This window comes from Suncus etruscus, chromosome 1 (genome assembly GCF_024139225.1).
Source record: "Suncus etruscus isolate mSunEtr1 chromosome 1, mSunEtr1.pri.cur, whole genome shotgun sequence".
NCBI classification, from domain to species: domain Eukaryota; kingdom Metazoa; phylum Chordata; class Mammalia; order Eulipotyphla; family Soricidae; genus Suncus; species Suncus etruscus.
The window spans coordinates 174,888,428-174,911,638 of record NC_064848.1 but is presented as its reverse complement, the minus strand read 5'-3'; the positions used below and the strand labels follow the sequence as shown (position 1 = coordinate 174,911,638).

The 23,211-nt window shown below is 45.9% G+C and overlaps 1 protein-coding gene and 7 non-coding genes across 8 annotated transcripts in view; all 8 read right to left on the bottom strand.

The window, feature by feature from the left end:
• TEX14 (testis expressed 14, intercellular bridge forming factor) overlaps positions 1-273 on the bottom strand; it is a 105,852-nt gene extending 105,579 nt beyond the window's left edge. Inside the window, 1 exon segment of the mRNA XM_049764792.1 lies at positions 138-273. Coding sequence (XP_049620749.1) covers positions 138-273 — 136 coding nt within the window.
• A 1,620-nt stretch (positions 274-1,893) lies between these two features.
• Positions 1,894-2,057, bottom strand: LOC126025177 (U1 spliceosomal RNA). The gene has a single exon (XR_007501225.1). It is a non-coding gene; the product is annotated as a U1 spliceosomal RNA (small nuclear RNA).
• Positions 2,058-3,455: 1,398 nt separating this feature from the next.
• LOC126025299 (U1 spliceosomal RNA) lies at positions 3,456-3,619 on the bottom strand. Its single transcript, XR_007501326.1, has one exon. It is a non-coding gene; the product is annotated as a U1 spliceosomal RNA (small nuclear RNA).
• Positions 3,620-4,662: 1,043 nt separating this feature from the next.
• LOC125997071 (U1 spliceosomal RNA) lies at positions 4,663-4,826 on the bottom strand. Its single transcript, XR_007491625.1, has one exon. It is a non-coding gene; the product is annotated as a U1 spliceosomal RNA (small nuclear RNA).
• A 6,626-nt stretch (positions 4,827-11,452) lies between these two features.
• LOC126025056 (U1 spliceosomal RNA) lies at positions 11,453-11,616 on the bottom strand. The gene has a single exon (XR_007501109.1). It is a non-coding gene; the product is annotated as a U1 spliceosomal RNA (small nuclear RNA).
• An 886-nt stretch (positions 11,617-12,502) lies between these two features.
• LOC125997234 (U1 spliceosomal RNA) lies at positions 12,503-12,666 on the bottom strand. Its single transcript, XR_007491647.1, has one exon. It is a non-coding gene; the product is annotated as a U1 spliceosomal RNA (small nuclear RNA).
• Positions 12,667-21,754: 9,088 nt separating this feature from the next.
• On the bottom strand, positions 21,755-21,918 carry LOC126024934 (U1 spliceosomal RNA). The gene has a single exon (XR_007501011.1). It is a non-coding gene; the product is annotated as a U1 spliceosomal RNA (small nuclear RNA).
• An 808-nt stretch (positions 21,919-22,726) lies between these two features.
• Positions 22,727-22,890, bottom strand: LOC125996950 (U1 spliceosomal RNA). Its single transcript, XR_007491604.1, has one exon. It is a non-coding gene; the product is annotated as a U1 spliceosomal RNA (small nuclear RNA).
• Between the last annotated feature and the right edge of the window lie 321 nt (positions 22,891-23,211).

Sequence of the window (23,211 nt, the reverse complement as noted above, 5' to 3'; positions counted from 1 at the left end):
CACTGCTGAGTTTTGGCCCCAAAACAAGAATAAAAATACCTCTTCATAATTTAGTTTTATGATGTCCCAAGTTTTTCTTCCAATGCTTCTGAGAAATGTGAACCAAGATGCATCTATAGTTTCAACATGGTGCTTACCTTTCTTAAGAATCTTCTTTACTTTTACATAGTTCCCCTGTTTGACATACTCATGAAGCTGAGCTTCTAAGGTGTCATCTCTTAAGGATCCAAGCTGAACAGGACAGGGAACTATAAGATTAACAGCCCGAGACATCCTGTTTTAGAAGAAAACAACATGTGTATTCTCAGTGTTACTTATTGAAACTAGAGATCTAAATACATTTCTTTTTTTTTTTTTTTTTTTGGTTTTTGGGTCACACCTGGCAGTGTTCAGGGGTTACTCCTGGCTCTACGCTCAGAAATTGCTCCTGGCAGGCTCGGGGGACCATATGGGATGCCGGAATTTGAACCAATGACCTTCTGCATGAAAGGCAAATGCCTTACCTCCATGCTATCTCTTCGGCTCCTAAAGATCTAAATACATTTTCCACAAATTACCGGGATTAAAAAAGTGTCAACTACTGGGACATTAAAATAATCAGAAGTGAGGGTCAGAAAGTTCAATGATCTGAACACATGTTTTGTATACCTGGGCACGATTCCTGACACTACACTGTCACTTAACCATACCAGAATTGAACCTTGAGAACAGAGCTAGGAATAATCCCTATGCACCATTCAGTGTACCTTCCCCATTGGAAAAAAAAAAAAAAAAAGGATAACTAAGAGACCCAGAGTGATAGCATAGTGGTAGGGCGTTTGCCTAGCACTCAGCCGACCCAGGACAGGAATGGGTTTGATTCCCGGCACCCCTTATTGTTCCCCTAGATGGCCAGGAGTGATTTCTGTAAGCATAGCCAGGAGTAACCCTTGGGCACCGCCAGGTGTGGCCTAAAAGGAGATAACTAAGTAAGCATTAACTTTGAAAAAAGGTAGAGCCCAGAGTGATAGCACAGCACAGATTTGGAACCACCAACTCGAGTGATTCCCGGGATCCCATATAGTGCCATGAGCCTACCATGATGGATCCCATAAGGTCCAACTTATCAGGAGTGATTTTTTTTTTTTTTTTTTTTTTTTTTTTTGGTTTTTGGGCCACACCCGGTAACGCTCAGGGGTTACTCCTGGCTATGTGCTCAGAAGTTGCTCCTGGCTTGGGGGACCATATGGGACACCGGGGGATCGAACCGCGGTCCTTCCAAGGCTAGCGCAGGCAAGGCAGGCACCTTACCTTTAGCGCCACCGCCCGGCCCCATCAAGAGTGATTTTTGAGCAGTAGCTCCTGAGTGTCACCAGATGTGCTCCACAAACCAAAAAAACTTAATAAAGCAAAAGTGATATAGGTACAGGAGTTAAGATTATTTCCTGGCATACAATAATTGTTTCAATTCCTGAACCACTCAAACACACTGTGATACACAACTCTTAAACCAAGTTCAAGCATGATTGTTACACTTTTTTAAGAGGGGAATTTTGGGGTAGAACAAACAGCAGTCATGAGTACTGCTGGACTAGTACTGAAAAGTAGCTGCTGGGATGGAACTAAAAAAAAAAAAAAAAAGGGGGCCCAGAGAGATAGCTCAGCGGTGTTTGCCTTGCAAGCAGCCAATCCAGGACCAAAGGTGGTTGGTTCGAATCTCGGTGTCCCATATGGTCCCCCGTGCCTGCCAGGAACTATTTCTGAGCAGACAGCCAGGAGTAACCCCTGAGCACAGCCAGGTGTGGCCCAAAAAACAAAACAAAAAAAAAGTCAGTGCTATGTTACCAGAGTGGATAGAAAAAGCTCAATAGTATAAGCCAACTTAACCATTCTTTCTTTTGATTACCGCAAAATCAGGGGAGAGCGCGAACGCAGTCCCCCACTACCACAAATTATGCAGTCGAGTTTCCCACATTTGGGGAAATCGCAGGGGTCAGCACATCCGGAGTGCAATGGATAAGCCTCGCCCTGGGGAAACCACCTTCGTGATCATGGTATCTCCCCTGCCAGGTAAGTATGAGTTGCTCGGCTCGCCCGCCGCCTCGCCCCCAGCTCGCACACACATCGCACTGACGGTCATTCTCTCGGCCATGCTCAAACCCGGCACAGAACAAGTTTTGGTATGGACAGTTATAGCCAGAGCGAAGAATTTGAATAGTAGGCGACTTTAGTTGAGACTAAATGGATATAAAATTGTAGACAGGAGCAGAGAATAGGAGCCTTATTAGCATAACCACGCCCCGTTGAGTGACGCTAGCCCGTAGATGGCTGTTGGCGTGGCCTAGAGTAAAAATCCGCGTCCTGGGCTTTAAAATAGAAGTGGATGTACCGAAATAAGTCAGAGAGAGAGAGAAAAACGCAGAATGGTCACACTCATCTATGGGTTTTAAGAAAAATTAGACATTCTTGCAATAATTTTCAGACACGAAAGACAGAAGGGCTGGAAGTTCCAGGTCACCTCAGGAAGCTCACCACAAAGAGTGATGAGTTTGGGGCCGGCGAGGTGGCGCTAGAGGTAAGGTGTCTGCCTTGCAAGTGCTAGCCAAGGAAGGACCGAGGTTCGATTCCCCCAGCGTCCCATATGGTCCCCCCAAGCCAGGGGCAATTTCTGAGCTCTTAGCCAGGAGTAACCCCTGAGCATCAAACGGGTGTGGCCCGAAAAACCAAAAAGAAAGAAAAAGAGTGATGAGTTTAGTTAGAGAAATAACTACATTTTGAACTGTCCTAATAAAGAATGTATGAAGGAAATGGAAAGCCTGTCTAGAGTACAGGCGGGGGTCGGGTGGGGAGGAGGGAGATTTGGGATATTGGTGATGGGAATGTTGCACTGGTGATGGGTGGTGTTCTTTACATGACTGAAACCCAAACAAAATCATGTATGTAATCAAGGTGTTTAAATAAAAAATATATATAAATGAAATTATTATAAAAAACAAAGACTTTAATATCAAAAAAAAAGTGGATGTACCACCAGGGTTCAAAAAGATCCAGGCCCGTGGGTAGCGGATGATGCCGGCCCACTCACCGCATCGCCAGGAATGATTGCCACGCAAAATACCAATGTGGAAACGACAGGAAGTTTACTCGTGTTCCGTAGGGGTGGGAGAACTAGCAGAGTTGAAGTAGTAGCTCAGAGCTTATTCCTGGCGGAATAAAACAAGCCAAGATTTCGTACTTTAGGGAAAAGCAAATCTGGGGTTGGCAAAGTGCAAGGCTAAGGCCCTGTGGGCTTTAGTTTCTAATGGAGCACGAGAAGAAAATGGGGAAGGAAAATATCACTTCCACTACTAACACCAACGGGTGAATAAGGGTCATAGCAAACGGAGCACAAAGGAAACGTGTTTGGGAAGTCAGGAAGACAATCCTAGCATGTTGACGCTTGTGGCTAGCAAATTCTTTCATTGGACTATGTAAACCAGGGGAGAGCGCGAACGCAGTCCCCCACTACCACAAATTATGCAATCGAGTTTCCCACATTTGGGGAAATCGCAGGGGTCAGCACATCCGGAGTGCAATGGATAAGCCTCGCCCTGGGGAAACCACCTTCGTGATCATGGTATCTCCCCTGCCAGGTAAGTATGAGTTGCTCGGCTCGCCCGCCGCCTCGCCCCCAGCTCGCACACACATCGCACTGACGGTCGTTTTCTCGGCCATGCTCAAACCCGGCACAGAACAAGTTTTGGTATGGACAGTTATAGCCAGAGCGAAGAATTTGAATAGTAGGCGACTTTAGTTGAGACTAAATGGAAATAAATTATGCATAGGAACAGAGCACGCTGCCTTATTAGCATGACCACGCCCAGCTGAGTGACGTCTGCCCGTGGTTGGCGGTTGGCGTGGCCAAGGATAAATTCTAGGGTCGGAGAGACAGCACCGCGGGGTGGAGCGTTTGTTCGCCCAACGCAGCCGATTCAGGATCAAAAACATCAGACCCATTCACGGGTTGCGAATGATGCCCACTAACGCATCGCCAGGAACGATCGCCAAGCACATGAAACTGACACGAAATTTATTCGTGTGTGTAAGTGTTCCGTAAGGGATAAAAGTAAGAGCTAGCACAGTGCTATAAAGTACTGTGGCTCGGAGCTTATTCCTGGTGGGAATTATTAAAATCTTTGCCAAGCCATGATCTCATGTTTTAGGGAGAATCAAACCTAGGGTGTTAGGCAACGTGCAAGACTAACGCTGTACCATTCCGTACCATTCCGGCCCTGTGTGCTGTAGTTTCTAATGGAGGACGAGAAAAAAAAATGGGAGAGGAAAACGTCGCTTCCCGCACGTATAGAGCTTTTAGCTACTAACAACACCACCGGGTGAATAAAGGTCGTAGCAGACAAAGCACAAGAGAAAGGTGTTTGGCAAGTAAGGATGTAAGTTCTGGCTTATTGACACTTTGTTTTTTGAGCAATCCCCGTTTGACTCTTAGGGCTTACTACTCCTGGTTATGCGCTCAGAACTCGCACCTGGCCTGAGGAACCATATGGGACGCCGGGGGATCGAACCGCGGCCTTTCCTAGACTAGCGCTTGCAAGGTAGACAGACACCTTACCTCTAGCACCACCTTTCCAGGCCACGGCTTACTGACATGTGTGGCTAACGAACTCTTTCATTGGACAAGCAAATCAGGGGAGAGCGCGAACGCAGTCCCCCACTACCACAAATTATGCAGTCGAGTTTCCCACATTTGGGGAAATCGCAGGGGTCAGCACATCCGGAGTGCAATGGATAAGCCTCACCCTGGGAAAACCACCTTCGTGATCATGGTATCTCCCCTGCCAGGTAAGTATGAGTTGGAACAGCCGCTTGCCACCACATCCTCTCCATCAACATACTTTTTAGTTAAGGTAACTTTTTTAATTCTGTATTTCTTAGGCAAGTAGTGAAACACTTCAGAAAAACTGATGTATAAATATGAAAAAGCATCATTTTCCGCAGTTAATGGGAATATCTGCCCTCAAATATGACTCCACCCAGCAGTCAGTGCGCGTCTATTTTACATGACCACGCCCCCCTAGCGTAATCCTGGCTTGTCGCTGTTTCCGGAAGTAACGGGCACTTCCGCTCAAGCTTGGGCAGGCCGTTAAGGACCCAAAAGGCCATCTGGAAGTGCTGTCACTGGGAAGATTTTTGTTGTTTCTTTTCCATTTGGGGCCTACTCAAAGGATCTGATGTGGATCAGCACGACAGTGCAGGGTATGCTGGAAGGGCTATAGCTGTGTAATGGATTGAACCCATTAAGCCCGGTTGGAATTGAAACAAGCAGATAGCTAGGGAAGGGCTCCATAGAAATAGTTCTTGGGAAGTAAGAAAAGTTCTTGGGGCATAACAAAACCAAAACATGGATTTTGAAGTCACGAACCCTCAGGCTACCAGGACACACCCTGTGGATAATTCAAGACCTATTAAGAAAAATTCTGGAGGAACAAAAAGCCAGGAAAGAAAAAAATAAATAAATAAATAAATAAATGGAGAGGTTGAAAAACTAAAAGCCAGGAAAGGAAGATCAAAAATTAATTATGGGGCCGGAGAGATATTACAGCAGTAGGACATTGGCCTTTCACTTAGCTGACTCAGGACAGACGGTGGTTCGATTCCTGGCATCCCATATGGTCCCCCATGCCTGCCAGGAGCAATTTCTGAGTGCAGAGCCAGAAATAACACGAGTGCCTCGGATGTGACTCCAAAACAAAATAAAATTGTTTTTTTTTTGTTTTTGTTTTTGTTTTTTTGATCTTTGGGCCACACCGGCGGTGCTCAGGAGTTACTCCTGGCTATCTGCTCAGAAATAGCTCCTGGCAGGCATGGGGAACCATATAGGACACCGGGATTTGAACCAAAACCACCTTAGGTCCTGGACTGGCTGCTTGCAAGGCAAAGGCCGCTGTACTATCTCTCCTCTCTGGCCCCTAAAGGTGAATACTTTCACATTGGGAAGTGTACAAAGGTTCTATCTGCCTCTTAGAGAAGCCTGCACTCTCTCTTGAGCATGTTACTTTCTCTTAATCTCTCCCTCCATTCCCTCAGTACCTCCAAATAAAACCTGGTTTACTTACTTGTTGTCTCCTAAAATTCTTTTATGAAAGGCAACAGATCTGAAAGGCCTGGTTAAGGACTTACTGGTTAGTCTTACTGCTGGTTAAGTTCTGACTACTGTTGAATTAAATAATTAACGATGGGGCTGGATGGCGGTGGATGGAGGCCTTTGTGCTTAGGCCCCAGCCACGTGGCTTCATCCCCCATCCAGCTGGCAAGTTCCAGGCCCAGGTAGTCGGCGTAATCAAGACTCACTCACACGCAGGCTTTAGGAAGAATCATCTTTATTTATGCCCTAGCCACCACAGGTGTGTGGCCTATGTCAACCTTTTAAGCATTCAGCTATATTTTGCTAGCCCTGCATCTTATCTCCTGTTAGCCATCTTCCCTTTGGGCTCCATGCGGCCCAAAGATCCAAAAGCCAGGAAACCGAGCCGGGCCAAGAGAGGAACGGCCAAAGGGCAAAGAGCCAAAAAGGGCCGAATTCCCTTGGTCCCAGCCTTATCTACCTTTTTCCAAACCCCTCCCAGGAATGGGAGGGGCTTGCAGGTAAAGTTACACCTACTATCCGGTTCAGACCCCTCCCAGAAATGGGTGGGTCTTAGGGTACACCACAGACTACTTTCCTGCAAAGAGCAAGGCTCACAGTCCTACATCTCCCCCAATTATTCTGGGGAGAAGAAGCTGTTAAGATTCCCTCTTTGAGGCTTCCTTCCCACTCACCACTCCCCTCCTTACTACTTCACATTAATCACTCTGGGATCTCCCCTAGCATCAGAAAGTGTTTTACTCTGGGACTACTGGGTCCATTTCTCCTTATCTTTTTTTTTGGGGGGGGGGTGTCACACTCCTGGCTCTTCTCTCAGAAATCACCCTTGGCAGGCTCGGGGGAACCTATGGGATGCCGGATTCTAACCACCATCCGTCATATGTTGGCTGTGTGCAAGGCAAACACCCTGCAGTTGTGCTATCGCTCTGACCCCCATTTCTCTTTATCTTAATTCCTTTACTATCTCATCTATTTTGGGTTTTAAGTTTTCGGCCACACTGGGTGGTACTCAGGGCTTACTCCTGGCAGTCAGTGCTGGGATATGGAGAATAATAATATATAGTGTATATGGTACAGAAGTAGGGGATAGGATAATATATACCAGGGGCAAAGATACTTATATCAGCTGTATTATTTGCTCTCCCCTCATTTTTTCTTTAAGGCATTGTTTGACTAGGGAATATGGCTCAGTAGTAAAGGGCATGCTCTAATATATACAGAAGATCTGAGTTTGATCCTGTGCACATTTTGCCAGACAAAACAGAGCACTCAACAGGCTGAGCACCTGCAGATAGGAAGTCAGGTTCAATTCCTGGTACTGCATGGTCCCCCAGCACCAAGTCAGGTGCAGCCCTGAGCACTACTGGATGCTGCCAAACAAAGCAAAATGGGAGGAGGGACAGTCTGGAGCATACCAGAGGTGCTCATTGCTACTCCTGGCTCTGTGCTTCAGTGTTTCTAGCAACACTCCAGAAACCATGGGGTGTTATGGATTGAATCTAGGCTTCCTGCATACAAAGGATATACTAAGTTAAGTATCCCTGTCCTCAAATTTAATCTTCCTTTACTCTTTTTTTTTTTTTTTTTTTGGCTTTTGGGTCACACCCGGCAGCGCTCAGGGTTTACTCCTGGTTCTATGCATGCAAGGCAAATGCCCTACCTCCATGCTATCTCTCCGGCCTTTTTTTTTTTTTTTTTTTTTTTTTTGCCACAGCCGGCAGTGCTCAGAGGATACTCCTGGCTCTGCACTCAGAAATCGCTCCTAGCGGGATTAGAGGACCATATGGGATGCTAGGAATCAAATCCAGGTCTGTCCCATTTTGGCTGCGTGCAAGGCAAATACCCTACCGCTGTGCCCTACATTATTTTTATGGTTTTCTGTTGGGGAATACACATAGCTTTGTTCAGCTGTGTGCTCAAGTTACTCTGTTGGTACACAGGAAATCAAAGGCAGTATAAGGATTAGAGTGGGTCAGCCACTTGTCTGTGATGCTAGACAATTTTGGCTTGGTTTAGTTGATTTTATTTTTTGTTTGTTTATTTCTTAAAGCTTGGTCACTTTTGTTTTGCTTTCTTTCAGCTTAGAAACCATACTTCATGGTACTCATGAATTACTCATTTTGGAGGTCAGATGATCAAATAACTAAAAGCTCCCCCAAACAGGCTGGAGAGATAGCACAGTGGCAGGGCGTTTGCCTTATACATGGCCAGCACAGGACGGATGGTGGTTCGAATCCCAGCATCCTATATAGTCCCCCGAGCCAGTTAGGAGTGATTTCTGAACATAGAGCCAGGAGTAACCCCTGAGTGCCACCCGGTGTGACCTAAAAACAAAATAAAACAAAACAAAAACGGTTCCCAAAACAAAGTCGGGTCTGGAGCAATACATTGGTTAGGCGTTTTGCCTTGTATATGGCTGACTTGCTTTGCTTCTCAGTATCCCCTATAGTCAGCTGAGCCCACTAGAAGTGATTCCTGAGTGCAAACTTGTGACCTTGATAATAAAAGGTTAAATTCATAATGAAAAAAGGCAAAAAAATTCATAATGAATTCTAAGAAATAATACTGTGAGCATGATAAAAAAAATTTCTTTTTTTTTTTGTCTTTGGGTCACACCCAGCAGTGCTCAGGGGTTACTCCTGGCTGTCTGCTCAGAAATAGCTCCTGACAGGCACGGGGGACCATATGGGACACCGGGATTCGAACCAATCACCTTTGGTCCTGGATCGGCTGCTTGCAAGGCTAACCCGCTGTGCTATCTCTCCGGGCCCGATAAAAAATTTTTTTAAATAACTTACAAAACTCACCTAATTTGTGTTCATGGTATCTTCCCTGCCAGCTAAGTATGAGTTGCTGTCCCCTCCTGACACCAGACCTTCAGATCATAAACACGCTGTAGTTACAGTCATTCATTTCAGGAATATATCGTGAATGAACAAACAAGCATTTCTTTTTTGTTTGTTTGTTTTTGTTTTTTGTTTTTTGGGCCACACCCGGCGGTGCTCAGGGGTTACTCCTGGCTGTCTGCTCAGAAATAGCTCCTGGCAGGCACGGGGGACCATATGGGACACCGGGATTTGAACCAACCACCTTAGGTCCTGGATTGGCTGCTTGCAAGGCAAACGCTGCTGTGCTATCTCTCCGGGCCCACAAACAAGCATTTCGACAGTCATTAACAGCCAGGTTAAATACTTTGGATACAGAAAAATTTTTTTTATAATTATGGATACAGAAATGTTTGCAGAAAAGACTTAACAGATATAATTTGGGAATGAAGCCAGGTGCTTCCGCCATTATTATTATTATTATTATTTTTGGCTTTTTTTGGCCACAACCGTTTGATGCTCAGGGGTTACTCCTGGCTAAGCACTCAGCAATTGCCCCTGGCTTGGGGGGACCATATGGGACACCGGGGGATCGAACCGCGGTCCTTCCTTGGCTAGCGCTTGCAAGGCAGACACCTTACCTCTAGCGCCACCTCACTGGCCCCAAAAATTATGAACAAATTTCTTTTTTTTTTTTGGTTTTTGGGCCACACCCGGCCGTGCTCAGGGGTTACTCCTGGCTGTCTGCTCAGAAATAGCTCCTGGCAGGTACGGGGGACCATATGGGACACCGGGATTCGAACCAACCACCTTTGGTCCTGGATCGGCTGCTTGCAAGGCAAACGGCGCTGTGCTATCTCTCCGAGCCCATCTTCCGCCATTATTAACATACTCCTACTCCTCTCCTTTTGAGTGTCCTCAGTCGGTAGTCACTGAAAGTGTTGATGAAAGGGCTAATGGAGTGGCCAATGTAAAAAAAAAAAATCCACATCTTAGTTCTTGAAACTGAGAACGTTACCTTACATTGTGACAGATTTGCAGATGACCATAAGAGTTCAAGAGATCTGGAGTAAGGGACCTGAATAATAGTAGAGTGGGTAGGATGCCTGTCTTGCACGGGGCTGACCCTGCTTCCACCCCCAGCATCACACATGGTTTCTACTCTGCTAGGAGTGATCCCTGAGCGCCAGAGCCATAAGTAAATCCTGAGCCCCACAGAATGTGTCCCCCAAACCAGGAAGATTTAAGGAAAGGGGTGATGGTAGAAGAAATGGAGCTGGAAAAACAGGACAGCGAGTAGGGTGCTTTGCACCCGACAGACCCTGTTGGATTCCTGGCACTGCTGATGCAGATGCAGGAGCGAGCGGTCATGGTGGTTTGTGAGTTCAAGTCTAATTTCAGGTTCAATTTTTCTTTTCTTTTTTTACTGATGGCAATCTGGGAATATGAGGGAGGATGACAAGAGATTTATGGCATAAGGAAAGTGAAGGAAGGTGATGAAGAATTCCAGAACAAAAAAAAAAAAAAACAGAATCATCAGCATAAAAAAGGAAGCAAAAAAGAGTTGGTTTAATGCAAAACATCTTTTTTGTTTGCTTCTGGGCAACAATTTTGCTTGTTGAAAGGCCACTTGAACAGAACAGGCTCAGTTCCAGGAGTTGCCAGGGCTGCCTGAATTCTTCCCCATACACCAATAATCCCCTTTCACTGTGTGTGTGTGTGTGTGTGTGTGTGTGTGTGTGTGTGTGTGTGTGTGTGTGTGTGTGTGTGTGTGTGTGTGTGTCATAATCACTCCTGGAAGGTAGGTGTGTGTGTGTCTCATAATCACTCCTGGAAGGTTCAAGGGACAATACACATCTGGGATGGAACTCGTGTAGGCCGCTTGAAGTTCCACACCATACCCACTGTGCTATCTATCCAGACAACCTAGTTTTATCTCAACTCAAGTTGTCTAAGACTGCTTACTTTTGTAGTAAAAATGTAAAATCTCAGAGTCGATCGTTTCTCTGTTCAGGACTGAGGAAGAGCATGGACAGAAGTCTTGGTTTAAACCTCAGAGAAAAACACAGAAATGTCATAAATATAGGGAGGGAGTTAAGTGAAGAGATGGGAAGACCTCACATCATCTGGCAAATGGAAACAGTACAGGAAGTAGGTGTGCCCCAGAAGTAGAAAGAGATACTGGGGGCCGGTGAGGTGGTGCTAGAGGTAAGGTAATCTTCGCTGCCTTGCAAGCCCTAGATAAGGAAGGACCGCGGTTCGATCCCTCGGCGTCCCATATGGTCCCCTAAGTCAGGGGCGGTTTCTGAACGTTTAGCAGAAGTAACCCCCTGAGCATCAAACGGGTGTGACCCAAAAATAACTAATAAAAAATAAGAGATAATGGATGAGCACCGGACATAAAACATGACCCGAAAATGGCAAGGAGAACCGAGCTTACAACGCCTCCTACTGGTAGGAAAAGAGAAAACGTAGTATATAAGATCTGTTTTTAAACAACGAATACCAGGGGAGAGCGCGAACGCAGTCCCCCACTACCACAAATTATGCAGTCGAGTTTCCCACATTTGGGGAAATCGCAGGGGTCAGCACATCCGGAGTGCAATGGATAAGCCTCGCCCTGGGGAAACCACCTTCGTGATCATGGTATCTCCCCTGCCAGGTAAGTATGAGTTGCTCGGCTCGCCCGCCGCCTCGCCCTCAGCTCGCACACACATCGCACTGACGGTTGTTTTCTCGGTCATGCTCAAACCCGGCACAGAACAAGTTTTGGTATGGACATTCATAGCCAGAGCAAAGAATTTGAATAGTAAGCGACTTTAGTTGAGACTAAATGGATATAAAATTGTAGACAGGAGCAGAGAATAGGAGCCTTATTAGCATAACCACGCCCCTTCCCGTGACATCAGCACACTGTTGGCGGTTGGCGTGGCCAAGGGTAAAATCCGCGTCCTGGCCTTTGAAATATGCCTTTCGTCGTGAGATCTGTGGATGGACCACCAGAGATCAGACAGATCCAGGCCAGTGGGAAGCAGACGATACCCACTCACCCGCATCGCCAGGAATGATCGCCACGCACAATACCAATGTGCAAACGACATGAAATTTAGTCGTGTGTGCATATAGCGTGTTCCATAGGGGTGGAGGGGAGGGGGAAGGGGGGAGTGAATGGAATGTAGCTCAGCTTATTCCTGATGGGAATCCTGGAGATCTGTGCCAGGCGAAGATCTCGTGTTTTAGGTTATTTTTTGTTTTTGTCTTCCGTTTATAAGATGTCGGGAGAACCAAACCTGGGTAAGCTTACGTGCAAGGATAACGCTGTGCGTTATCATTCCGGCCCCGAGTGCTTTATTTCTAAGCAAATACGAGAAGAAAACGGGGGAGGAAAATACCACTTCCCGCACATACAGTAGTCAACACCTTTAGTTACTAAAACCAGCTGGATTAAGCATAGCAGCAAGCAAAAAGCACTACTGACGCCTACTTAGAGAAGCCGGAACTAAACGCTGGCTTTGACATTCACTCCTGATTAGTTCTTTCGTTCAAACAACTAAATCAGGGGAGAGCGCGAACGCAGTCCCCCACTACCACAAATTATGCAGTCGAGTTTCCCACATTTGGGGAAATCGCAGGGGTCAGCACACCCGGAGTGCAATGGGTGAGCCTCGCCCTGGGGAAACCACCTTCGTGATCATGGTATCTCCCCTGCCAGGTAAGTATGATTTGGAAGCCGTTGGTCCACTACCCACCGACGCTTAAACCACTGTAAGATTCGGGTCACTGCACCTAATAGGTGTCACTCTAATAGGTGCTGATTTTACAGACAGTGCATCAAAAAGATGGTTCTTGAACTGTCTGTTATGTTATCACTGGTCATGAAAATAATAATGTGTGTCTTGCCAGAAATCGTGGCTCCAGTGGTCCTGTGCCTGATCTACATACTCCACCCCTAGCATTACGTCACGAGCAATGGCGCTGAGAGCAGGCAATCGCCCTGCTTGCGGATGCCAACTGCGTCCTCTCGTGGCTGTTTTAGGTGAAGCGCTAAGTCTGGTCCATCAGCTATTTTCCTGATGTAAAACCCTTCTTCCAGCCTGTGGTGCAGGGGTCACACAGTATGGTGTGTCCCTGAGTGTAGCAGGTCAGCCCCTGAAGAGGTTGACTGATGGAGGGATGGAGAATGAGGCCCTTTTCTTCCAGCTCGGAGCACGCGTCTGCCACCCTGTCTAGCCCACAGTTCTGAGGTGAAACGGCGGGTAAACAGCTCGCAGACAATCAGGCTCGTGGAAATATTTGCTTTATTCGGATGGACAAAACTGAAGTCCAAAGACTCAGATTCAGTTCCAGCCAGCCAAAGGCCCTCGCCTTCCACAGACCCTTGCTCTTATAGTCCAGAGTCAGGTCCCACCCAATGATGGGATCAGATACCAACCACCAATGGTGGAAGCAGAATCAGGTCCTACCCTAGGGTGGGGGCAGAATGCCAGGTCACACCCTAGGGTAGGGCACAATCACCTAATCAGATTAGGGTGAGCAACATAGTAATCCCCCAAAATATTTACATACACAACACCTGAGCAAAGGGACACAGTACATTTTTTAGTCCTTGCTGAGTCCAACTCTTCCTTTGATATCAACACTCTATTCCTGCACTGCCCAGCACCGTTTTTCATTTATTCCAAGGGCATAAGGAGCAAGGCCCAGAGTATTGTGCAAAGTGGCTGCCTGCCAGCAGATATACTAAAAGAGGAGGATCACTGGGATTCCAACATATGGACTGTATTTCAATGTGCACAATGCACACTGCTCTAGATAAATTGCTGGCTTCTAAACATGTTCCTCGTTTTCCATAAGGTGGAAAGGAGGCCTCCGACAGCTTTCCCAGCTGCAGGCCCACTACTAGTCTGGTAAAAACCCTGGCAGCTAAAATTGAAGTCCTTGGTAATAACTATACCAGTCATACAAACGCTCTATTCGCTTTACTCTCTCCAGCCCCTGGTTCTATAATTCTATTAGCAATTAATGTGTTTTTGACTAGGATAAATTTTTCTTGCTTGGGGCCAGAGAAATAGCATAAGTAGGACATCCTATATGGTTCCAAAACCCACCAGTAGTGACTACTGACTGTGCAGTCAGAATAACCCCTAGCTCCCAAGCACTGCTGGCTATGGCCCCAAAACAAAAAGATTTCTTTTTTTGGGGGGCCGGCACAATGGCGCTAGAGGTAAGGTGCCTGCCTTGCCTGCGCTAGCCTAGGATGGACTGCGGTTCGATCCTCTGGCGTCCCATATGGTCCCCCAAGCCAGGAGCGACTTCTGAGTGCATAGCCAGGTGTAACCCCTGAGAGTCACCGGGTGTGGCCCAAAAACAAAAAAACAAAGATTTTTTTTTTTTGGCTTTTGGGTCACACCCGGCAGCGTTCTGGGGTTACTCCTGGCTCCATGCTCAGAAAATAACCCCTGGCAGGCCTGAGCCTGCCCATATGGGATGCCTGGATTCGAACCACCATCCTTCCACATGAAAGGCAAACACCTTACCTCCATGCTATCTCTCCGGCCCCAACAAAAAGATTTCTTTTGGTCTTCAGTCTACTTTCTTTCTTTCTTTTTTTTTTTTTCAACAGTCTACTTTCTTTACAATGAAGTCAATCCAGATTTATTTGTTGTTGGGTTTTTTTCTTTTTGTTTCATTTTGTTTATGTTTTGGGGTCACATCCGGTGGTGCTCAAGGATTACTCCTAGCTCTGCACTCAGGAATCGATCCTGGCAGTCTGGGAGGACCTTATGAGATGCCAGGGATCTAACCCAGGTAGGCTGCAAGCAAAGCAAATACCCTACCCATTTTGCTATCGCTCCAGCACCCCAATCAGGTTTAATCCTCATCATCCCATATTATGGCTTAATAGTAACCCCTGGAGCTCTACTGGATGTGTGCCAAAAACAAACAAAACGGGGTAGGAGAGATAATACAGGGGGTAAGGTTCTTTGCCTTGCATCCAGCCTATCCAAGTGAGAACCCTGAGATACATGTTGTGCCCCACTACTGTTAGGAGTGATCCCTGAGCAAAGAGCCAGGAGTATGTTCTGAGCACTGACTGGTATAGCTCCCAAACCATGACTATAATAATTGGAGAGGGGGGCTGGGACCTTATTCAGGGACACTAAGGTACTGTTCCTGTCTCTGCTCAGAAGAACATGTGATGCCTGGGATTGAACCTGGTCAGCTGGCATGCAAAGCAATTTTTTTTGGCTTTGGGCCACACCCAACGGCACTCAAGGGTTACTCCCAGCTCTGCACTCAGAAATTGTTCCTGACAGCTCAGGGAACCATATGGGATGCCGAAGATTCAACCCGAGTCCTTCCTGAGTCGATTGTATGCAAGGCAAATGGCAAACCACTGTATTATCTCTCTGGCCCCATGTTCTGAATTAAATTGAGTTATATCTTCTGGGGCCAGAGTGATAGCACAGCTGTAGGGCCTTTGCCTTGCACGTGACTGACCTAGGACAGACCTGAGTTGGATACCAGGCATCTCATCTGCTCCCCTGAGCCTGCCAGGAGCAATTTCTGAGCGCATAGCCAGGAGTAACCCAAAAACAAAAAAATAACTGAGTTGTATCTTCAACCCTTTAATTAAAATAAGCTATGGAAGGGGAGAAAGCAATTGTACAGTAGATAGGGCATCTGCCTTACACATAGCTGACTGCGGTTTGATCCCCATCCTCCCATATGGTCAACTTCAGATAAGAGTGATTGCTTAGAACAGAGCCAGGAGTAACCTCTGAACACCGCTGGTATGGTCCAAAACCCAAAAAAGAAAATAAAAGATTGTGGAAATATAACTGACATAATTTATACTAATTTCATAAGAACATAGCGATTCTATATTGAGAAGCAATAGTCAAACTAGTCTGGTTACTGTCACCAAAGTTCATATAATATTGGGTTGAGGATATAGCTCAATGGGTCAGTGTGCATAACCCTAAACACTTAAGTTAATACAATATTATCAAATACATTTTATGTTGTACACCCTGTCTCCCAGTATTATTTTTGTTTTGTTTTGTTTTGTTTTGGTTTGGTTTTTGGTTTTTGGGTCATACCCGGCAGCTCTCAGGGGTCACTCCTGGCTCCATGCTCAGAAATCTCTCCTGGCGGGCTCTGGGGACCATATGGGATGCCGGGATTTGAACCACTATCCTCTGCGTCTAAGGCACATGCCTTACCGCTGTGCTAACCCTCCGGTCCCCTTTTTATTTCCAGTATATTTTTTATTTATTTATTTTTATATATTTGTTTTTTAAAAGGACCCTTGTCTTTTTTATTAATGTTTTTTTTGGGGGGGGCCCCACACCCGGTGACGCTCAGGGGTTACTTCTGGCTATGCACTCAGAAACCGATTGCTGCTGGCTTGGGAGACCATATGGGACTCCTGGGGATCAAACCGTGGTCTGTCATGGGTCAACCTCGTGCAAAGCAAATGCCCTCCACTGAGCTATTGCTCTGGCCCCTAAAAATTTTTATTATGACTTTTTATCTCCTTTTCTTTAGTTTCAATATATTATTTGTGCGGTAAGCACATGTAATTTGTATTTTTATCAAACTCTCCAGCATGTAGGATCATAAAGGCATTGTTATGATTTATTACAAAAGAGGATTCTGGGGGCCGGGCGGTGGCGCTAAAGGTAAGGTGCCTGCTTTGCCTGCGCTAGCGTTGGATGGACCGAGGTTCGATCCCCCGGTGTCCCATATGGTCCCCCAAGCCAGGAGCAACTTCTGAGCGCATAGCCAGGAGTAACCCCTGAGCGTTACCGGGTGTGGCCCAAAAACCCCCCCCAAAAAAAAAAAAAAAAAAAAAAAGAGGATTCTGGGGCCGGAGAGATAGCATGGAGGTAAAGACGTTTGCCTTGCATGCAAAAGGACGGTGGTTCGAATCCCGTCATCCCACATGGTACCCCAAGCCTGCCAGGAGCGATTTCTGAGCATGGAGCCAGGAGTAACCTCTGAGCGTTGCAGTGTAACCCAAAAACCAAAACCAACCAACAACAGCAACAACAACAAAAAAAGAAGATTCTGGTTTAACATAATTCTGAATTATAAACATAATCCAAAGGGTGAGCACTGAACAGTGAACCCTCCATCTTGACGGAAAGGGTAACAGTAATTAAATAAACTCCTTGAAAGACCAGACAGATAGCACAGTGGTAGGCATTTGCCTTGAACACAGCCGACCCGGGATGGACCCGGGTTTGATTCCTGACATCCCATAAGGTCCCCCCAAGCCTGCCAGGAGAGCGATTTCTGGGTGCAGAGTCAGGAATAACCCCTGAGCGCCACTGGGTGTGGCCCAAAAACAAAAACAAAACAAATAAATAAACTCCTTGACAGGTTTCTGGTTCCCAGGCACAAATCAAAATGTAGGAAGCCAATTAAAATCCCTAATTTTCATCACTTACAGTGAGGAACCCTCCAGAATGTTTCAGCCAGTTTCTATTCCCAGAAAACAGAATCCAATTGCTAGCTCACAACAAGGCAAAAAAAATCCTTATCAGTAGGAAGATGGTGGTATCCGAAAGGTGGGAAGAAACTATCCTAGCCTGACTCCAGGCCTAAATCACAAGGACAGCCTCCTGCTGGGATTTCAGGTATCTAACCTCAGCCTCTCTGGCCCTCTCTCATCCATTAATGCAACCCTAATCGCATCCATTAATCCGTTTTAGTGTTTAGGGGGTCACACCCTTTGTTAGTAAGGGGGGACTGAAAAAAAATATTCACAAGTTGTGAGACGATCCCAGAAGCTATGTTTCTAACCCCTTAGGCAGACAGGTTTGAAGAAGCAGAGTAGTGACAAAGAAATAATACCAAGCCAGTCAGGCAAGATATTGTGGTTAGTCTGCTTTTTGCTTCATGGCCTCTCTGCCAGGACCCTGTCTGCACCTTTGCCAAAGCCAAAAGTCCCTCCATTTCTCTTTGTCTCTGTCTCTGTCTCTCTCTCTCTTTGCGGGGGGAGGGTCACACCCAGCAGCGTTCAGGGTTTCCTCCTGGCTCTACACTCAGAAATCGCTCCTGGCAGGCTCGGGGGGCCATATGGGATGCCGGATTCAAACCACCATCCCTTCACATGCAAGGCAAACACACTACCTCCATGCTATCTCTCCAGCCCCTGGATGTGTGAACTTTATTTTATTTTTATGTGTGAACTTTATAATATGTTACCCAGAACTGAAGAGATAGCTTAATGGACTAAGATACATGCTTGCATATAAAAATGGTAAGAGTCTGAGTCTAGGCCTAGAGCACAGAGTTGGGGGATTAGGTTCAAGAATCCAGTATGACCCAAAACTAACAACAAAATAAGAACCTTACGTAATTATGTTTGAGCCATACCTAGCAATGTTCAAGGGCCACTACTACCTTTTCAGTCTGCAGAGTTACTCTCCTGGAACTCAGGAATCAAACAGTGCTGGGAACTAAACATAAATCTGGCTATCTCCAGATTTATGGGTGTGTGTGTTACTTGTTTTGATTGGAGGCTACAACTGGCAATGCTCAGGGATTAGTCCTGGCTCTGCACTCAGGAATCGCTCCAGTAGAGCTCGGAGGACTAGAGGGGGATGCCAGGGGTCAAACCTGGGTCAGCCAATGTGCTAAGGCAAGCTCCCTCCCTGCTTTATTCCCAGAAGGAATCTTTCTGTAAAGCCTCTCAAACAGTGCTCAGAAGTCCTAAGGACCCTAACAGCAACTCTCAACAACCAGGCTAGAAGCAATACAAGGACTCCAATACAAGAATGCAATACAAGCAATACAAGAATGCCACTTGTAAGATCCTGTGGTGCCAACAGGAATACTCAAATCACCTTGGCAGTGTTGGGAGCCCTCTAGGGCTACACCCAGCAATGCTCCAGAGGGGCATGGAATGCTGAGAACAGAACCTTGGTCAGGTACATGCTAGGTATTGGCCCTTTTCACTATATCACTTACTGACCCTTCCTGGTGATTCCCATTTTCTTTTGAGGGTGGGAGAGAGTCACACCCAGAAATATTCAGTAATTACTCCTGGCTCTGTACTCAGGAATTATTCACAGGAGTACTTGGGGTCAGTGCTGGGGCTAAACCCAGGTTGGCTATATACAAGGCAAGCTCTCTACTTGCTGTACTATCTCTCCAGCCCAACTCCTGGTTAATTCTAAAAGAATTCAGAACCATTGAACCCAGTCATATGTGAGAGGAAGTGAGATTGTGTTTCCCTTTTTTGTTTGTTTTTGTTTTTGGGCCATACCCAGTGATGCTCAGGGGTTACTCCTAGCTATGTGCTCAGAAATCACTCCTGGCTTGGAGGACCACCATATGGGACATTGGTAATCAAACCGAAGTCTGTCCTGGGTCAGTCACATGCAAGGCAAACACCCTAACTCTGCGCCACTGCTCCGGCCCCAGATTGTGTTTCCTATTAATCTTCTCATGCCATGTTCTCAATTCCATTCTCGCTGAATTCAATACTTTCCCTGTCCTGATTCTTTTCCTCTTCTTGTAAACAGTCATTGATCCTTCATACAAAAAAAAAAAGAAAAGAAAAGAAAACAAACAAAAAAAAACTTTCTCACTTCCATAGTAGTCTTACAATTTTCTTGCTGGGGCCAGGAGGTAGTATAGTAAGTCAGGTGCTTGCAGCAGCCGATCCAGGACCAAAGGTGGTTGGTTCGAATCCCAGTGTCCCACATGGTCCCCCGTGCCTGCCAGGAGCTATTTCTGACAGACAGCCAGGAGTGACCCCTGAGCACTGCCGGGTGTGGCCCAAAAAACAAAAACAAAAAAACAAAAAACAAAAAAAAAAAGTCAGATGCTTGCTTTGTTATATGGCCAACCTGGGTTTGAGTCCCAGCCCTTGAGTTCTAGTTAGATGTGTCCATCCAGTTTCCACAAATAAATTCACCCAAAGTAAAAACAACCAAAGATATACTGTAGATTGGTTATAAAAATAGTAATGGCTATGGTTAAATATTTAACCTTCACCTTGTTCTTTATTTATGTTAATGATTTGAAATTATTAATGTGTGGGGCTGGAGCAATAGCACAGTGGGTAGGATGTTTGCCTTGCACATGCTGGTTCGATCCCCAGCATCTCATATGGTGCCTCAAACCTGCCAGAAGTGATTCCTGAGGATAGAGCCAGGAATTACTTCTGAGAATCGCCAGGTATAGGCCAAAAACAAAAACAACCAACAAAACAAAAGTTACTAATGTGGCCAACTAATGTGGACATGTATTAACATTTTGGGGGGGGGGTCACCCCGGCAGTGCTTAGGGGTTACTCTTAACCCTGACCTCAAGAATCATTCCTGGTGAGCTTGAGTCATTTTGGGACACTGGAGACAAACCCAGGTTAGCCACAAGCAAGGCACTGGCAAATAAATGCCCTTCTCGCTGTACTATTGCTCCCACCCTGTTTGTATTCTTCTCACTTCCCTCTTTATTAAACTCACTAGGTGTTGCCCAAAATTAAACAAACTAAAAACAAGAACAAAAAGCAAAAACAAAAATGTATATGAAATCTATAGCTATACAACTAAATAATGTTAATGTCTTATTCTAGCCACTGAGTTACCTGTTATTATTATTATTATTATTATTATTATTATTATTATTATTTTGGTTTTGGGGCCACACCAAGTGGCGCTCAGGGGTTACTCCTGGCTCTGAGCTCTGAAATCACTCCTGGCAGGCTTGGGAACCATATGGGATGCCAGGAATTGAAGCTGGGTCTGTTCGGGTTGGAAATGTGCAAGGCAAATGCTGTGCTATATCCCGGCCCTACCTCTTTTTTTTTTTTTTTTTTAATTCTTTATTCAATGTGTAAATACTTATTTGATTATTTGTCCTGATTTTCAAGAACCCAAATGGTTATGAGATAATTTTCGTTCCTTGAGTCCTGCTTAAAGACCTCAAATATCATGCTTCCAATTCTGGACAGCTGGCTTTAGAAATGAATGGCCCTTCAACATAAGCAGGGCTCCAAATAAAATTTTGCCTCACTGGGGTCCACAGCAGTCTAGTTCCAGGGCTGCTCCTGGCCATACTCAGGAGATCATGTAGTAAGGTAATTGAACTCTGCTTGACCTTCAAGCAAACTATATGCTCAGAGTTTGGTTTGGCATACTGTGGTTGGTTTGTGTGTATGTGGTGCAGCATTCATGTAAAGAATTTAAACAATCAGGGGCCGGCAAGGTGGCGCTAGAGGTAAGGTGTCTGCCTTGCAAGCGCTAGCCAAGGAGCAGGACCGCGGTTCAATTCCTGGCGTCCCATAAGGTCCCTCCAAGTCAGGGGCAATTTCTGAGAGCTTAGCCAGGAGTAACCCCTGAGTATCAAACGGGTGTGGCCCGAAAAACAAACAAAAAGAACTTAAAGAATTTAAATAACTATTATCTTTTTTGTTTATTTTGGGTCACACCTGGGGCACTCTGCAGTTATTCGTGGTTCAGGGGTCAGGGATCAGAAATCACCCCTGGCAGGCTTGGGGATCATATGAGATGATGGGGTTGGAAACCTTGGTTAGTTGCATGCAAAGCAAATGCTCTTATTCTCTTTTTATGAAGCACTTAAATTATATCACTATACTACATAATATATATTATGCCACCTCCTCCCAAGGAAATGCTAGAGATAAAAACACTAGGGTTAACAAGTGATATGCACTTCCCAAAGTAGCAAGGAAGACAAGAGTCCAGAAATCAATCTAAAGTAACTATCAGCAAAAAGCACACAATAAAGGCAGTCTAGCACAGCAAAGTCTATCTTTTAACAACTAAGTCAGGGGAGAGCGCGAACGCAGTCCCCCACTACCACAAATTATGCAGTCGAGTTTCCCACATTTGGGGAAATCGCAGGGGTCAGCACATCCGGAGTGCAATGGATAAGCCTCGCCCTGGGGAAACCACCTTCGTGATCATGGTATCTCCCCTGCCAGGTAAGTATGAGTTGCTCGGCTCGCCCGCCGCCTCGCCCTCAGCTCGCACACACATCGCACTGACGGTTGTTTTCTCGGTCATGCTCAAACCCGGCACAGAACAAGTTTTGGTATGGACATTCATAGCCAGAGCAAAGAATTTGAATAGTAAACGACTTTAGTTGAGACTAAATGGATATAAAATTGTAGACAGGAGCAGAGAATAGGAGCCTTATTAGCATAACCACGCCCCGTTGAGTGACGCTAGCCCGTAGATGGCTGTTGGCGTGGCCTAGAGTAAAAATCCGCGTCCTGGGCTTTAAAATAGAAGTGGATATATCCACCAGGGTTCAAAAAGATCCAGGCCCGTGGGTTGCGGGTGATGCCCGCCCACTCACCGCATCGCCAGGAATGATCGCCACGCACAATACCAATGTGGAAACGACAGGAAATTATTCGTGTGTGTTCCGTAGGGGTGGGGACGGGGAGAACTAACTAGCAGAGTGGAAGTAGTAGTAGCTCAGAGCTTATTCCTGGCGGAATAAGCCAAGCCAAGATTTCGTATTTTAGGGAGAAGCAAACCTGGGGTTGGCAACGTGCAAGGCTAACGCTGTACCATTCCGGTACCACTCCGGCCTTGCGTGCTTTAGTTCCTAATGGAGCACGAGACGAAAATGGAGAAGGAAAATATCACTTCCAGCTTTAGCTACTAACACCAGCGGGTGAATAAGGGTCGTAGCAGACAGAGAACAAGGAAAACGCGCTTGACAAGTCAGGAAATAGGTCCTAGCTTGTAGACACTTATGGCTAGTGAATTCTTTCATTGGACAAGCAAATCAGGGGAGAGCGCGAACGCAGTCCCCCACTACCACAAATTATGCAGTCGAGTTTCCCACATTTGGGGAAATCGCAGGGGTCAGCACATCCGGAGTGCAATGGATAAGCCTCACCCTGGGAAAACCACCTTCGTGATCATGGTATCTCCCCTGCCAGGTAAGTATGAGTTGCTTTTCCTGCCAGACACCTCGCCCTCAAATTCCAACCACTTTTAAGGTAAGTCACTTTTCTTATTTAGTCTATAGAACCTTTATTTTCAGATAAAAAGAATGTACAGGTTGTAATAATTATACACTAGAGGTTGTTTGTCTAAATGTGACAAAATTTTGTGAAATACGATCTATTTTAAGTTGGACCAGAAGCCACTGCACTTATTTACATAGACCACGCCCCTTTCAATGAGCTCACTCAGTCGTTCAGCCTATAATAGTGGCTCTGGGCAAATAAGACTTATAGTCACTCCATTGATTTAAAAATAAGCAATC